The 16,877-nt window shown below is 36.9% G+C and overlaps 1 protein-coding gene across 1 annotated transcript; it reads right to left on the bottom strand.

Moving 5' to 3' along the window:
* Positions 1-4,814: 4,814 nt before the first annotated feature.
* Positions 4,815-9,862, bottom strand: LOC118737732 (O-acyltransferase like protein-like). The gene is made up of 6 exons (XM_036468454.1): positions 9,449-9,862; positions 8,527-9,379; positions 8,330-8,449; positions 6,647-6,892; positions 6,037-6,583; positions 4,815-5,183 (listed from the first exon to the last, which is right to left on the bottom strand). The coding sequence occupies exons 1-6, from the start codon at positions 9,687-9,689 to the stop codon at positions 5,055-5,057; spliced, it is 2,136 nt and encodes a 711-aa protein (XP_036324347.1). The 5' UTR covers positions 9,690-9,862; the 3' UTR covers positions 4,815-5,054.
* Positions 9,863-16,877: the final 7,015 nt, after the last annotated feature.

Genomic DNA, 16,877 nt, shown 5'->3' with positions numbered 1-16,877 from the left:
AAAAAACAACTTTCCTAATGTTAGATTAGGCTAGGTTGAAGCCTTCATCCCACTCAGAGCCAGTGGGCCCGTTGTGATACCAGTTGAGAGCCTCAAATTCGTACCCGTTCGTTCACCTAGAAGTAGAACCAGTTGGTTAGCGTCTTCTCACCCACGAAATGGCAGGGCAATGACAGAGGTAGTTTTCCTCACTCTCGACTTCGTCGATGTCGCGGCAACTACGGCCTATCCATTAAGCAGTGGCACGTAATAATACCGGTCACCAGCCTTAGTAGAGAGCAGTCTAGCCGAATTAGTGCATCGGATCTTTTCTTGTCGAGGCTCGTACCACATGTGGGTTCTTACGACCACCTTTTATTTGCCGTTTCTTGAGCCATATCTTGCAGGTAGATGGCGGTATGCCTGCCGCATGAGAATAGTTGTCGTCAGACAGAGTGGTTCCTTTCCTCGCAAGCTCGAATGTTGCTGTGGCTTGGCACCCACGCAATGTGAATAGGAAACTTTGCAGATAAAACTTTAAGGGCTTTCCTACATTCTATTGAACTTATTGACGAGGTCTCACATAAATCTAGTGACTTGACAGCTGCTTGGCTATCGTGATATATAGTTACTGAAGGCAGGTTAAGAGAAGTTTCGATAAGCCATAGTGCAGCCTCTTTTATGGCCGCGAATTCTACTTGGAAGACACTGCAGTGGTCTGTTAGCCTAAAGTAAAGGTATAATTGAAGGTATTTCGAATGTATCTCACTTCCTACTCTAAGATTTAGTTTAGTGCCCCAGACCGTGTCGTCCTCCTTCTCATTCCTCGAAGGGATACGAGAGGAGAACTTGTTCCCGAGCTCCAGCGGTGGTGTCGTGTAATCTGAGAACCCAAACGTATCGGGGTAGCTGGTTAGAATGGTAATGTGACTGAATCTGGTGTCTTTCCATTTTGATAGTGCAATTATTCTTACTGCATTGCAGCTCACATTTAGATTCCCAGTAAGGTCTACGGGCAGAAAGTTTGGTAGTGTTTTCATGGCTTCGGTGGGTGTGGATGGTAGCGCACCTGTGGTTAGCATGCATGCCGCCCTTTGACTGTGACGACCGTATAAAACGGCATAGACTTAAACTTGAAAGGGGCGCAGATTTAGCCTCCAGACTTATTGAACATAACTGGTCTGCGTTTGACCCATATTGGGCGTTAGAACTTTCTTACCTAGCAGCAGGTATAAAATGCGCGGTGCGACTCCGAAAGCAATGGATTCCAGGATTCCCGTATCCACCCACTGCTGCACTATTTACATGAGCAAGATCGCATTTGAGTGGGCTCGCCCTCGCTCGGTCAGCTCGTTGTTGACAGTCAAGGCGAATATTTACTGGATCCCGGGACCCAGTTGTATTCCGGGAAATTATGAAGCCAACCAGTGTGGTGGAAATGTATCTGAGATGGGATTGGGGGGAGCGGTTCAGACTGTATAACTTCTCGTGCGATGGCTGAATTCGCAAGTTGAGAAGATGATCACAGCAGCCAGCGCTCATTCTGGCCAATGAACTTTGAACATGGAGCTTACTAAGGTTCTCGAAGCCAACGTTAGGCTTGTCACAGGAATACTTACGCGACTCTGGACCATTGAAAACATAGCCGCCATGTTCGGACCCCTGCATAACGATTTCTGTAGAAACTGTAGAGATGAAGAAGAGATAGAATCTACATATCTCTTTGCGAGTATCTAGCATTCCCTATGCGAGTGCCTAAAATTTCTGGTGCACCACTTCTTTGAGATCTTGGAAAGCTTGGGGCAAATTCTTTTAGATGGTCTGCTGGGATTCACAAAAACGATCAAGGATAGATGCGCAGAACCCCTCGATTGGGCATTACGATGTGTCAGAGCCTTATCAGAGCCTAACCTACTAGGTTATCCTCGACAACTTTAAAATCTGGGGTTAGCTTTATTTTTGTTTATGTGTTAAATGGCGCATAACAACCAATTTAAGCATTCGATTGTTAAACTCTTGTAACCACAACGCAGGAGATATGAACACCAATTGACCTTGAATTGACCACAAACAAGTCCTTAACTTCTTACTATTTTTCCTATTAAGTTTATTTGAAGCTACAAATTTACACCATAAAAGGCTATGAAATTTAATGGAAAATAATTTATTGTCAAATGATTTGCACTTTCCACACAAATTGTGTTAACTAGCAGACTCATTTCATAAATTCTGTGGTTATGGCATCATATTTGCAGACACCTTTTGAGGTCTAAAAAAAACACGACGAAAACAAAACAAAATTGCCACCCTGTCCAACTAAAAAATCAATGCCTACACCACAAAAAATTGATTCAAAGAAAATTTACGTACGTTACGTGTGCATCGTTACGCTTAACGATAAATCGATTAGGAGATGTATATGTACATACAACCTTGCAAGTAGTGTTGCAACATACTTTTTATAACACCATACACCTGTATGCAATACATTGCGCTTGTACATATGTATGTGACTATAACTACATATACATACATACATACACGCATATGTGCAGTGCTATGCATCTCATTGCATGAAGAATTATGTATTTGTACTCATAGGAATGCATGCCATTGTCCAGTAGCTGTGCGCATGCGCTCAACTCCTTGCTTGCCACGTTGCAGCCGCGCGACTCTTAACCACATCCACATCGTTCAAATAAAGAGCCTAGAGTTTTTCTTTTGTGTTTCCACCTTTGCCGCAACTTTGGTTATGGTTAAGTCTAGATGGCTGCTTGAAGCCTTTGTTTCGCGTTCTTTGGCTTTGTGGCAGGCGATTGCTCGGACCAATACTGTGTTCATACGATAAATGTATGTATGTATGCACATATGTACTTACATATCTACGTTCATTTGTCTATTGATAGCTACATTTGTAGAAGTTGACTTGCAAGGAATTTTTCTTCTCTTGGCCATCACTAACTTCTGGTAAGGCGTGAGGGCAGTGAACCCTTCCCCACGCACAGGCATGTATGAATGTACTCGTATATACAAATGAGCTGTTGATTGTAAACGTGGCAACATGTACATACCCTGCAGCAATTCAGACTCACCCTAGGTTAGCCCTCAGATAGTCCATGTTGTTACCAGCACTAGTCCCTGATAATTTCCATGCCAATGGTTTCAACTGCCATTTTAAGCATTGGCGTGTCATTGGAAAAGGACCGATCCAATCAACACTGACCGTAAGATAGCCCTGGACTAGTTTAATTTTTCAGATTTTTTCGTTGGAGTAAGATTGCGTTCTGCACTTCACAGATGCTTTTTCATATCTCGGAAAAAATTATTATCATTTTATAACCATGGTGCCTCTGACGGCATTTGAACCCGGACTCTCCTGAAAGCTAACAAATCGTGGCAAGCATCTCTGCACACTGAGCTACAGCCACGCATGTAAATGTGTTTTCAAATGTTCACTTTGAATGAAGGCCAGACCAAGCGATTGGGACATTCACGGGGTGGTGTTCTTTAAATTTTTTTATTGAATTGCAAGACAACACCACCCTGTCACTGCCAACCTGTACTTTTCGTCTATCTCTAGACCGATTCCTTGGGGACTGTTCGAAAGCTTATATTTTCGATGTAAGCAAATGTCCAATTCTGACCAGTCAAATTTTAACCACTGAAGTACTGGTCCTTTACGGAAAATTGTCCGCATTATTGCTGCAGGGTACAAACAAATATCTACGGGTTTAGGTGTGCCTGCATGTATTGGTGTTATTTACGTTGAAATCTTTTGTATCTATTCCTTGGTAGAAAAGCGTAAATATGTAAACAAGATATTTACAGGTCTTCAAATTTATATGTATTCGTTTAGTATTTGTGGGAGTGTATGTGATTTCGTATTTGTATACAAATAAACGTTAAAATTTTGAAGAGTGCGCCATCGTAAATAGTCATTTTTGTTAACATATTTATATGCACGTATGTACTTAAAAATCTGTTTTTTTTACCGAGATAAATATTTGTTTATCTTAGTAGTGAATACATATTCCGTTTTTATACTGGAAATAAATGAATGTATTTGTCTGTATATGAATTAAATTCTAAAAAGTGGTAGTCACCTTTTGGCCAGCTAAGTTCTGAGGTCTTCATGCCATGCCTCAAATAAATACATGCACTGGAAGTGTTGAATTAATATGTATTACAATTTTTACAAAAAACTGAAGGAAGGCAACTTAAATTAGAAAAAAAAATCAAAAATCTGGCATTCCCTCACTAAAGGAAACCAGCGACCGAAGTGAATATAATTTTTTTTTTTTTTGATAATTTTTCATGATTTTTATTTTCTGATAAAGAATAGTCGCCAATACATTGTCGAAAACATTACACCAATTCGTCTGCCCGTCTGTTTATATGCAACCTAGTCTCTCCGTTTTTGAGATATCCAAAATATGAAATTTGGTAAGCGAGTGTATGTATAAATTATTTTTCGGAACCGGAAAACTCGGTCTACTATAGCATATAACTCTCATACAACTGATTGTTCAGGTATGCGATTTTTTGTTATAATGTTATATTATTTGCATTTTAACTATTTAAATTGAACACTGTTTTCAGCCTTAAGGCTTAAGTACTTGCTATATAAGAGATCAACATATCTCCTCATCGCTCGGTGAATAAGTCTGATGAGGAAATATGGTGATATCCGAAATAGCAGCTATAAATTCTATATTCTATAAAAGTTACAATTGGAATAGGGAAAAGTTGAAGACCCTGATACTCAAAAGTAATTGAAAGACTGACTACTTTCCGTTCCTGAATAAATCGTTATTTTTAATATTAAATTTATGGCCCTTACTATGAAAAATTAAGTATTTAGGTATAAAGCATTTGAAGTATGTATTTCTTTTATGAATACGAACGTTACTGTATACAAAACTTCCAAATCTTTTGATAGTCCACCAATATGTATTTTATGCCTTACCTTCTGCTGCAATAGAATTTAGAAAAACTGCGTAAGTCGATTTTTATGAACAGACATTTTTTTTATTTTTAAAAATTTTGTAATTTTCGCTTCGAACGATCCAAATGTCTTAAGAAATCTTCTCTGAGCTTCGTTTCTTCAAAAAATTCGAAATATTACGGTAAGGCATTTCGAAGAACAAAGTCATTGGCAGAGACAAAATAAGCAGCACAATAATTAGTCCAATATATAGAATGGTCTGTAAAATAATAAAAATACAAAGATAATAGTGAATTCTCAAATCAAATGACAAAAAACTGAAGCATTTTGTATAGTCGTCGATTATTTCTGATTACTATAAGGAAAATTGCAAAAAATTGAAGACTTGATTCGCGGGAATTAAAGACTGTGGAGCGATCACCATCTTGAGGACAAGGGTTGTCAACCGTTTTTTTGTTCAAATCTGAAGGACAGCAATCTTAGCGTCTTGGGTAGTCGAGTTCTAAGAGGATTTTGCTACACTTTCTTGCAATTATTTTTTAAAGTGGGTCAATATTTTTTAGTTCTTATATATTTTTTTTTTTGTAGCGGATCTATATATATATTTATGAAAAATACAATTTTAAATTATGCCATTTGATGTATAAATTCGGTATGGCGGTTAATAAAATTTTTTCCCGGAATTAAGAGGAAAATTAAATACACATGTATTTTTTTTGCAAATTATAGAATATTCGCCAAAAAGAGGAACTTTAACACTAAAAAAAGTGTGATGAGATGGAACAAAATCCTCTTAAGCTTCAATTACCACGTATGAATACTAAGATCTCGGCAAAGATGGATTCAATCGTAAAATGGCACTTCCCGTGAGTTATATTTTTAAATTTTTTTTTTTTTACCCTGACCGCCTTCTTTTCAAGATGGGCTACACCTTCACAAGTCCTTGAGTACCACAAATCAAGTTTTACGTTATTCTCGGATATTCTCGCAGTATTCAAATAGAATTGAAAACTATGCCAGGTTTCGCCATTTTACCAACCTTGGAACCTAATTTGGCCTTACTATTTCGCTTCTACCGAGTCGCAAAAACTACACTTCTTAATTCCACTTACCATTCGGAAAGGTCCCGCATACACCACTTTACTATCACCGCTAAAGACACCGAGTATAAGTAAACAATTCAACAGCGATAGAGCATAGGAAATATGAATAACTTTTTGGAAAATATTTGCACTCAATATGCGGCGATACCAATCGAGGTGTTTGTTCGCCATGGCAAGAATAGACCAACAACCGCTCAATACATAGCAACAACGTTGTAACACCAGTATAAATGTTGCCACACGCACTGTATGCTCACGTCCGAAGGGGGCTGCCTGCGTACAAATTGTGAATACCAAGTAGATCAAGTGACTGGTGAAGTTATTGAATATTTTGCGAGAGCTGAACTTAGAATTGTATTCAAGATATAGCCAACTTGTAATAGCGCCGGCCAAGTATGGAAATATGCGCGCCAGCGGATGCATGTAGAGCTGAGTGAAGTGTGCGAACGTAGCCTCTAAGGATATTTGGTAATTTAAGTTAATGCCAATGATAGCTTGATACGTTAAGGAGCCAATAATAAGTAGCAAAGTCAAAATTTTTGCTAGTTTGGGTTGCCTGAAAAGAAAGTGTGATGTGATGTTTTGTTTTATACATTTTTTTTTTCGAAGATTTACATACTTAGTATACGTAACCAAAAGCACTGTCAGCACAATCGAATACTGCATTTCGCAAGACAAATGCCACGTCCATATCAGGCATATGTCCCGATAATCAAATAAATTGTGTATGAAGAGCAAATTCCGCCACCAGTAATGCTCACATTTACCCGCCAAAACACCGGCTGAGTTAAAGACTGATGTGTTGTCCAAGTAATGGAACGTTAAATATGAGGCGCAGATCATGAAATAGTAGAGTGGGGCCAATCTATTAAAAGAAAAAAATGAGTTTTAACCACGAACCATATTCATTATAAGTAAAATAATTTAAATCAACATTCAATCATTATTCCATGATTTTTTATCTTTTTCGCTCAGAAATAATAATTTTTGTTTAGTATTATTTTTCCGCTCAACGGAAATCATTATTTTATGATTTTTATTTTTTTCTCCCTTTTATCGATGCCTCTGAAAAGGATATTTTGGAAATCGCGCTAGTTTAGCGTACGTGTTTAATTGAAAAAATAAAACTCAATAATAATTACTGGCTTTGATCGAAAAAAAAATGAGGTAATAATTTCTTTTGAGCGAAAAAATAAAACCCAAATATTTATTAATATTTTTAATTTTCATTGCAGATTACAGTAGGACTCCGTATACAAATATGTGAGTATTGTTAAAACTGTTTTCTGACGCTTTGATTGTTTTGGTTAAAAATAATTATTATTTTCCGTTCCTGGTTTTATAAATTGTTTTTCAAAGTTTAAGTTAAGATAAGGAAAAATTTTCAAGAAAAACTGTTCGTGAAAAGGCATAGATTTAAATCAGAATTTTTGACTTTTAAAGAATCCGTTACAACGTTTTATTTTGGGCTTCTGTAAAACTTTTTTGGGACTAGGTTAGGTTAACCTGCCTCGCCATGTGTCACACATAGGCCATTTGGTCTTTAGCAGTGCCAGATGAAGATCGGACCTTACATAGACTTATAGTAGACATTGTTTATGTCCACATTAAACCATCTTTAAGTTTTTTCCGGCTATTTAAGCCGGGTTCTTGCTGGCGTCCGATATAAGCATAGGATAGGTGATCCAGCAATGCTTCGGCTAGGGGTTTAAGGAAATTGGTGCTTACTCCCCTATCGACGATTGCTATATCGAATTTATTTATGTGACCTGGGAATGCACTAACCTGTTTTCATTCTTTAATTTTTCCACAATAATGCTAACACGAATCAGGTATACCTATCTTCGTTTGGTTTTCGTTCCACTACCCAACCATTCGTATTTTCCTGATCTTATCGATTTCAATTTGAAGTTTTGCTTTAGATGTTTTTGTATCGCAATTATTTCGTTCCCTTCGATGCCCTTATCGTCTGGAGCGTTATTGCTTTTATTGCTGGCTTATATACTATCCACGTACATATATTTTTTTAATGGAACCGCTTCCCATCTCATTAAAGTACGGCTGTCATACGTCCCCGTTTCCAGTTTCCAGGGACATGTCCCTATTTCGGACCCTTTATTGGTGCCCCCATATACGATGCGACAGGCAAAAAAACGGTTACAGCGCCAATAAAGAAGAATAAGATAAGGCTTCTCCTAGGCAATGAGCCGAACTACTTTCAAAGTCATAAAATTAAAGCTTTCAAAGATTTAAACATTTTGCTCTTACAAAAAAATTACTTCTCAACAATCACTCAACAAACCTGAGAAAGCGATGGAACACCGTCTTTATGATCTGCATAATGCTTTGTGTGAAGCTATGCTGCCGGATACGTTCAATTTCTGTTTTATTTTGTAAGAAGGTGTAGACCTGCAGAAACCCACTGTAAATAAGCAAAATTACTTATTTCAAATTCATTTTAAATAAATTATTTCTTAAAATTTTCCACTACGAACTAACCTGACTAACAAAAAGACATCCATGGCCACATCCATATTGCCTATATTACTCAAGTATCGCAGGAGTGGTGTTGCATTGCTGGCTATGGCACTCAATATAATAAAAGTATGAAAATAGGTTGCGATTAGAGCGCTGATTACACGTCCACCGTTCAAGAAAGCAAAAGTATTAGTTGATGAATCGGATGCAGCGAAGATCTTAGACCAATTCAGCTGTATGTCATAGCATAGAGTAAAAGACTCAAGTGATGTCGGCGTGTGTCTGATATGCTCCTTAGAATTTTGGTCATTTTGTTCAGCTTTCTTGTCCTTGGCATCTGTTATTGTTGCATACACAACTTTCATTTTACTGCATTCTTTGCTACGCAATAGGGATGCCCTAAAAGTCATTACAAGCGTGTAAATGCTAAAGCCAATGAGCAATTGAAATGATGCCAGCTTGTAGTAATATTTTGCATTAAACATCATTGTTTTTGCCTTCACAATACGCGGCTTGAGTTCATATAGATCACCATCCATAAATAAACCGCTTTCCAAATAGACACTGAGTAGCTGCATTACTTCCTGAGCGTTACATTCATTTGGCACACACAAGCCGATATGCAGCACTGGCCGGTAATGTCCATACATCACATCTACTTGATGCGGTGATTCATGTTCCAAGTAAACTGTTCGATATGTTACATTGAATGGCGATACGGCAGATAATAGCAACAGATTCATTTTGTGCTCTACATAGCGGGAGATGTCCAAGTCAAGGGCTTTATGCGCCGCTTCACATAATTCGTAGTTTCCTAGCCAAAAATTATCGCCAAACATGAAAGCGGGTGGCTTGGAGCCAGAGGCATCGAGCACTGATAGGAAATTGATTTAGTTTTTTTTTAATTTTCCATAGTTGTACTATACAAAGAATTTAAACCAACCTTTAAGCGCCCAAGTTTCGCGTTTAAGTATGCCTCGGCGCAGCGTTTGCATTTGGTTATGACATGCCTTGTTCACAAGATTTGCATTACTTACGGTAGTTAATGGGAAGAGTATAGTGCTATATTCCAAAATATTGGCCAAATCCATATGGGATATATTTCTATGCGTACAATTAAGGCTGGCATTCGCGCAGAATAAAAGAGTCGCGAACACAAGTAAATGCCATAATAACTTCCCCATATTTAATGAAAGCTGAGAGATAAGTATTAGCGAAATCGTGCTTTATCAGATACCGAATTGTTGTGCAGCTGAATTCGCACTGGCTGGCTACGTTCAATTTTATTCAAATTGTGACAATTAATCTTTAATACTGATGGTAGAATACGAGTATGTTTAGTAAATATGAAACAACCACAGCAATTAAGTATTTATTTCTGTAATTGATTAGTTAAAAGCTTAGCTTTGTGCAATTAGTTAGGCAAAATATAAAAAAATTAGTTCAATGCAAAATTTGTATGTACAAGCAAAAAAAAAATCTGAAAGGGAAAAAGTGGTGACTAATTTTTTTATTTTTCATAAAACGATGTCGGGAGTTGTAATTCGATGAAATCCGTCATATCAATCAGAAAGTGAACTTTTATTAGTTACGTCGTTTTGCATTCCAGGTAACGATATTGTACTAGCGTACCCGGCGAATTTCGTCTCGCCCAAAATAAATTTTTTGTTGGAACATTTTGGTAATAGGGATGGGTAGTGGGGGGTTGAAATTCGATTTTGTTCGAATATCGAAAATTGCCCAATCATTCGATTCGAAATTTTGTGGTGCAAATTCGATTTAATTCGAAATTTTTCGAATTTTCCTAAATTTCTTTGAAGTGAAGCTTCTTAATCGGGTTCGGAGATGTTTGCGTTAAATATTTAACACCAAGTCATAAAATCTGCATCGTTTGTTCAATTTTCAAAAAAGAGGTAGGTGTAAAATTAAAGTTGTGTAATGTTACATTATTATTAATTAATAATTACTATTAATTAATATTATTATTTAAAAAAAATTCAGTGCAATGTAAAATAATAATATGGGTACCAAAATGAAAGAGAAAATATATAATACGTGAAGGGTAGTGTTGTTAAGTGTAAAAACTGCTTTATTGTGAATTGTTAATTGGAAAGTGGAGAGGGAAATTTTTATTTCTTTATATACATGATTTGTATTTGAACTAAGTAGTATATATATAACGCAAATACCTCGCATAGTTACTCATATAAATTGGATTGCTTAAGTTGCTTAAAGGAAATTTTACCCGAGTTTTTCTTTGGTCGCTCGCTTTTTTTATGTTGCTTGAACCACCCGAGTGGCAGTAGGCACATCTAAGCACTCGGCGAGTCAGCAAGAGCATTACTCAGATCAAAAAAAAAAAAAATATAAGAAAAAGTGAAATAAAGTATTAAGAAAGTTAAAATAAGACCAAACGTGAATTTCTCCTGATTTTAATTTGTTTTAATTTTGATCTAAAAAAATCTTTGAATTTATATTGCTTTGCTCTTTCTAAATAAAAGTTATTTGTACTGTTATAAGCTTTATTGTAATTTTTGGGCATGACTTCATGTCGACATAAGAATTTTCATTGTATGAAAACTATGTAAAACAAAACCGGTTTATCCGATGTTTTCTTAATTTTAAAATTGAGAACTGGTATTTTTCTAATTGCAATTTTTCGAATAACTCGAAAATCGGTTTTGTTAAAAGGCGAATAATCGAACACCCTAATAACAAGAAACCGAAAGAAGGGGCACTCACGAACACAATGGAAGGATCAAGTGCAGAATGACCGGTCTCCGCTCGGGATGTACGAGGTATGTTTCGAAAGTTCTGGGAATTGTGCTGAAATTAAATTTCGCAGAACTTATAGGCAATGTTATTGGGGCCCGACGTCTTGACATGCTTATGCAACTATCTAGTGCAATATTGTTTAGTTTGATTTAGGTGTTCGATTGTAATAGACGTGTTTTCATAGCACTGTTTTTGTAACCATGGAAGCCGCAACAATGTCTCAAAGAGCAAAAATTTTCATTTTGTGGAAAGAAGGCATGAAAACGTCAGAAATTAGTTAGCGTACAACTGCGACAGGCACTTGGCAAAAACCAGCCAAGAAAGTTGCATAAGCGTCCGTTATTGCAACAGGATAATGCAAGACCACACACCGCAAGAAAAACGAAGGATGTACCCACCTTATTCCCCCAGATCTTGCGCCCGGTGATTATCATATTTTCCCAGATTTCAAAAAAAAACCTTACGGGATGTTTGAATCGAAATTTTAACTGACGTAAAACAGAGACACCAGAAAAGTTCATTGAGGACGGCTTAAATAAACTAGTTTATAGTAGGAATAAATGTATTCAGTTAAATGGAGATTATGTTGAAAAACTACATTGTAATATTGACGAAAATTAACAAAATTATAGCTAAATTCCCTGAACTTTGAAAACAGTCCTCGTACATACAATTGGCATACACTCGCACAGGAGATATGCAATTGGCGCGGTTTATGGGTGTCGTCCCGAACCGATGAACGTTTATGGAGGCAATTAAGAAGAATAAGATCCGTAAAAACCGTTCTTCGGTCGAAACCGGAAGTCGGTAATATAACCAAAAGATAGAATATCCCCGACTTAGTAATTCATATTTTTTCGTTTTCCAGTTAAATCATTTTCGTCCATTATGAAAGTCTAGGACGAGTTGCTATGTAAAAGCCCTTACAGGTGTGCCTATATCTATCCATTTGGATAAAAAACCCCTTTGCACCAGAGCTGTTGGGTATAAAAATTACTTTTTTTACGATCGTCGAGTTGACTATTATCATACTGCAATAAAGCGGATGAGTACGAGAAACAAAAAATGTGACATAATTGGCCGTTAGTTGTCGCTGTGATACCTATTACTTGTTTAAAACGTATTTAAGGCCGTCGTTTTTCTATAAATAATTGTATATTTTTTTATCAGTAATTATATTTGAGCCTGAGGCAAGTTTATGATTTCTGTTCAAAAAAGTTTTTAAATGCCTTCTTAATAAATGTCAATTCAAACTGTAATTTTCAAATGTGTAAACTCATATGTATTTATTACTTATTACATATGGATAGCAAATTCCTCCTTGCAATTATTTATGCACATTCCGTAATTGTTTAAGGTATTATTCTTCCAAATCATTCGTATTTATTTCAAAATTCTCACGTTTACTTGTACTACATAAAGCACAGTAATTAGGTAATAAGCGATTTCTCCGAAGTAGCATTTATTGCCAATTCGAAACTGTTTCTAATCATTTACCAAACTCCAAATATTTACGAGCCGCAACGGCAATTTTATTTAAGATTCTCGTGAAAATCCTAGCGCACATCCTGTTTAGTCTGCTTTGGTATTTTTGTGTTGGTGGTCCACTTGCAAGTCGAGGCGGCAGCGGCAGCGGCTCTTTTTCTAACCTACACCTTATCAGCTGATGCATCAGCTGTTGTAACTATTACAATAAGAAATATAGCAGTGCATACTTGTTTTTCCTTCAAACACTCATACGCATACATACTTACTTACAAACAACCGCCCTCTACTTGTTGCTTTGCTTTTCGCTCTGTTTGAGTTTTTGAGAAAGTGCCATGCCAATTAAAGGAACCGTTGCTCCTTTTACTGTCTCGCCATTGACAAAAATCTCAACGGCCGTTTGAGTCGTAAATTGGTGCCTTTTACATGGAATACTTCCAAGTAATTGGATTGTTGGACAATTCGGCTGTCAATAGGCCGTGACGAAGTGCACTTGTGCGGCGCTGCAATGGTGGTAGTCTGCTGCTGCTGCTGCTGGGTTTACTCCTAAGCCATCGCATTCCAGCATGTCCATCTCCACTGAGCTCCAAGAATTTTTGCGGCATGTCCTTTTTTGTTTTGCAACACAGCGGCGGAGAAGATTCAGTGAAAAGATGGCTATTGGAGTATGCGCCGCGAGAACCGGATGTACGGCATGAGTGTCGCAGTTTGAAGGACCTGGAGGGCGCCGCATTAAGGCGGACAATGTTAGTGCGCTCATGTTCATTGTTTGCTTGTTTCGTAGTTAGTATGTATGTATGTATGTACTATATGCGCATTTCTACAATTTAGGGTTTCTTTTAATTTTACTTTTTACAACTTTGGCACTTAAGTCCTGTAATGTTTACATTTGTACTTATAAAATGCTTGGAGACATAACAGAAAAATCCGTTTTTTTTTGTAGAAACGCGAAATTTCCCTATTTTTGTCGGAAACATAAATGATTTGACATTATCTTCCTTTCTCATTTATTGTTTATGGGACAGTTTTGTTTAGCGATGCGCGCTACCCTTTTTCGATAAAAAAAACACACGTTTATGACTCGCTTATCCTTAGCGAACAATTCAAATCACCACCGCCAATCAGTGCGACATACTCTAACTTTTGCTCATCCCAAACCTTAATTATTAAGCAATGTTCGCCGCGGCAAAGTGTCTGTCTAACTGACACAATGTTGCGCATTGTTTTATGCGAGATCTGTGTAATAAAATCCCAAAAAAAAAACATTCAAACAATGATCGGGACGATCCGCACACAGCTATGGCGAGATCTATTAAACATAGTTCAGTAGCGGAATGCCCGCTCAGGATGATAAAGAATGCAGAATCGGGCTCATTTTTAGTGTTTGCTGCAGTAATGATAAAAAATTTAGATGAAACATAAACTTTTAATGTTTTTCTTTTTTTTGTATTCTTCTGCAGTATTTCATTAATTTCCTTTTGCGTGTTTTGCTTTATTTCACTTTTGGTGGTTGTGTTTTCATTCTCGCGCCTTTTGCGACATAGTACAATATTAATTTTTTTTGTATTTTTTTTTTTATTTTTTTAGAGAAAGTGATTCGAAGAAATTGAAGTATTTCTGGTTATTTCTTTTATGATTTCAATTGCACATCCCCTATCATTACGCTAAGTTTTTAATGATTAAAGTAATTAAGAGAATCATGAAAATGATTTATAGATACGTGAAATGTCTTCAAGAAATTGCCTTTGTATTGGGCGTTAAAACGTATCGCCCCGTAGTACAGTTTGACCTCTGTAGAGGAGAAATCAGCGTATTTAAAAGGAAGTGTTGTTCCAGAATTATGCAGCGATGACCTGGCTGTCTAACAAATATTTCATTATTAGAAGAATATCTAATGCCTCTGAGTCTGACTACATTGCAAGTAAAATAACGATCTACAAACCTATTGGGTCTTAAGAAGCCCAGAAGAAGATCTTTGTACTGCGTTAAAAAATTTCAGCATATATTTTTCCGATTTTGGGCTACTACTCGCTTAGATAGTTTTTTCCATGCCGAACTGATGGCTACCAATTACAATGCGTCACTACTACATTTGATGTAGAGTTGGGCACTTTAGTTCTTTTGAGTGAACCATTAAGTTGTAGTTCGTTGACCTTGGTGAACTAGTTATTTAGTTAATATAGTTTGTTCATTTAGTTCAATTGACGAATACATTTCCAAACCGACACCTGAGTAAACTATCAAACTATCTTGGCAGCCAGTTCGAAAATGCCCTATCTCATCATAGTTTCAATATATTTGCAGTTGAGATTGGGCATTTTTGAAAAGATTTCTGAGCTAGGGCGTTTTCGAACTGACTATCATACCTATTACATACAAAACAAAAACTGTACATAAAAAATACATAAATACATATGTTTATATGTCGTATAAATAATTCATGGAATAAAAACCTATCGTCGATGTTTTTGCAAAACCGTGCATCGACCAGAGTTGCAAAACCGCCTAAATCGCCGTTGTGGCATAAATGAGATTTGGTAACCCTGAACTCTTGGCAACGTCATGGTTTCATAAAAATCGTTATTAAAATAACAGATTTATAAAATAATAGCTAGAGAAAATGCCACCTATCAAGACCATGCTTTCAAATAAAACCCATTTTTTTCGCTCTCCTGTAAAATTTGGGTGCCGTAAGATAGGCAGTTTTGCAATTGGTCTATGGGTGGTTTTGTTAAAACATGGACGATATGTACAATATGTAAACACTTGCATATTGCAGTGCAAAAACATTAAATTAGAAAGCTTGTTCGCTTTTAAAATCGTTCGCATGGAGCTGAAGCAGCAACAATGCAAAACCGTTTTAAAACGCATCTGTAAAGATAGGTTTTTTTAGTCATACGTTCATGCCAAAAGTATTTGGATCGCGATCCAAAATGAAAAATAGTAGCACTGACAAATTTAGTTCAATGAAAAGATCGAAGAATTCATTGAGATGAACTAGTTCTTTAGTTCATTTAATTAAAGAACTACCCAAGCCGAATTTGATGTGATGCCGTGCAATTATACCTAAATAAGTCATTAACGACAAAATAATCTACAATCGCTGTGGTAGCCTTAAAATGTCTATCGGCTCCAAACGAGGTTAGAGAGAGGGTTGCTCTCATTTCTATATCTATTTAGATCACGATCAATACAAGGATAAAGAGATAGAGGTGAACAAAATTGGGCAAAGGTAAAGATAAAATGGAAGATTAACATATGTTATGTTATGTCAATCCACCTCCACTCAACTGAAGGCAGGCAGGCAGAGTTGGCTGGCACTAAAGGAGCAAAATAGGGACACTTCTTAGGGGTGGGAGGTCAATGAGGAGCGTGAGGTCATTAAAACGCTCAAAACTTGGTCAGAGAGTGACTGAACTTCCGCTCAAGTGCGTCGAAATATTTTCTAATCAGATTTATGTAGATACTGATATGGGTACCAGGCCACAGTGACATAGGGATTTGGCTAGGAAGATAACCTTACAACAATACCGTCGGGAAAGTAGCCGGTGGGAGCGCCACTTACCACTTGTGATTATGGGTCTCATGTCAAGTCAGCGAACGATGGATGAAAACTAGGACAAGCGCAATTGCAAGGCCTCCCAGGTCCGGCGGGAGGTAATGGATTGATATTAATCGTATTTGTAGCATTGTAACTTACGCTCATGGCGTTTCATTAATTGAGTACTGGTTACCATACACTCTAAAAGCGGAAAAATACAACTACGAGTACCTCTGCTGATGTATTAGACGTTTTTTCGACCAAAAGCCGGGTCAGTAGGCTACCGAATACAGGCTATTGTGAGATTTGATGATTTTCCAAAAATGCACCCCAAAATATAAGATTCACTCCGTGATGTTTGTTTTGCACTAATTTCTTATTCACACTCATCCTTTTTGCCTTTTACTAAACGAAAATGCCGATTATTATTATTTCGCATATCCCATTTTTGCTCCTTGCAAATGAATTGCAGTTTTGAGCAAACCTATGCAAATCTCGGGAGACTTAACTTTCTTGAAACGCCTTACTTGCATATTTTGCACTATAGTATATGTATTTGTTTATGTGCTAT

The sequence above is a fragment of the Rhagoletis pomonella genome, unplaced genomic scaffold (assembly GCF_013731165.1).
Source record: "Rhagoletis pomonella isolate Grant_MI unplaced genomic scaffold, Rhpom_1.0 Rhpom_scaffold_00004, whole genome shotgun sequence".
NCBI lineage: Eukaryota > Metazoa > Arthropoda > Insecta > Diptera > Tephritidae > Rhagoletis > Rhagoletis pomonella.
The sequence above is the reverse complement of the archived record's forward strand: the minus strand, read 5'-3'. Positions and strand labels throughout refer to the sequence as shown.

Bases quoted from the DNA above. Each gene is read 5' to 3' on its own strand.
- LOC118737732 (XM_036468454.1), bottom strand. From the start codon at position 9,689: ATGGGGAAGTTATTATGGCATTTACTTGTGTTCGCGACTCTTTTATTC. The intron at 9,380-9,448 runs GTTGGTTTAAAT...ATTTCCTATCAG, and splicing joins CGAAACTTGGGCGCTTAAAG to TGCTCGATGCCTCTGGCTCC. The intron at 5,184-6,036 runs GTAAGTGGAATT...ATTATTTTACAG, and splicing joins ATGCGGGACCTTTCCGAATG to ACCATTCTATATATTGGACT.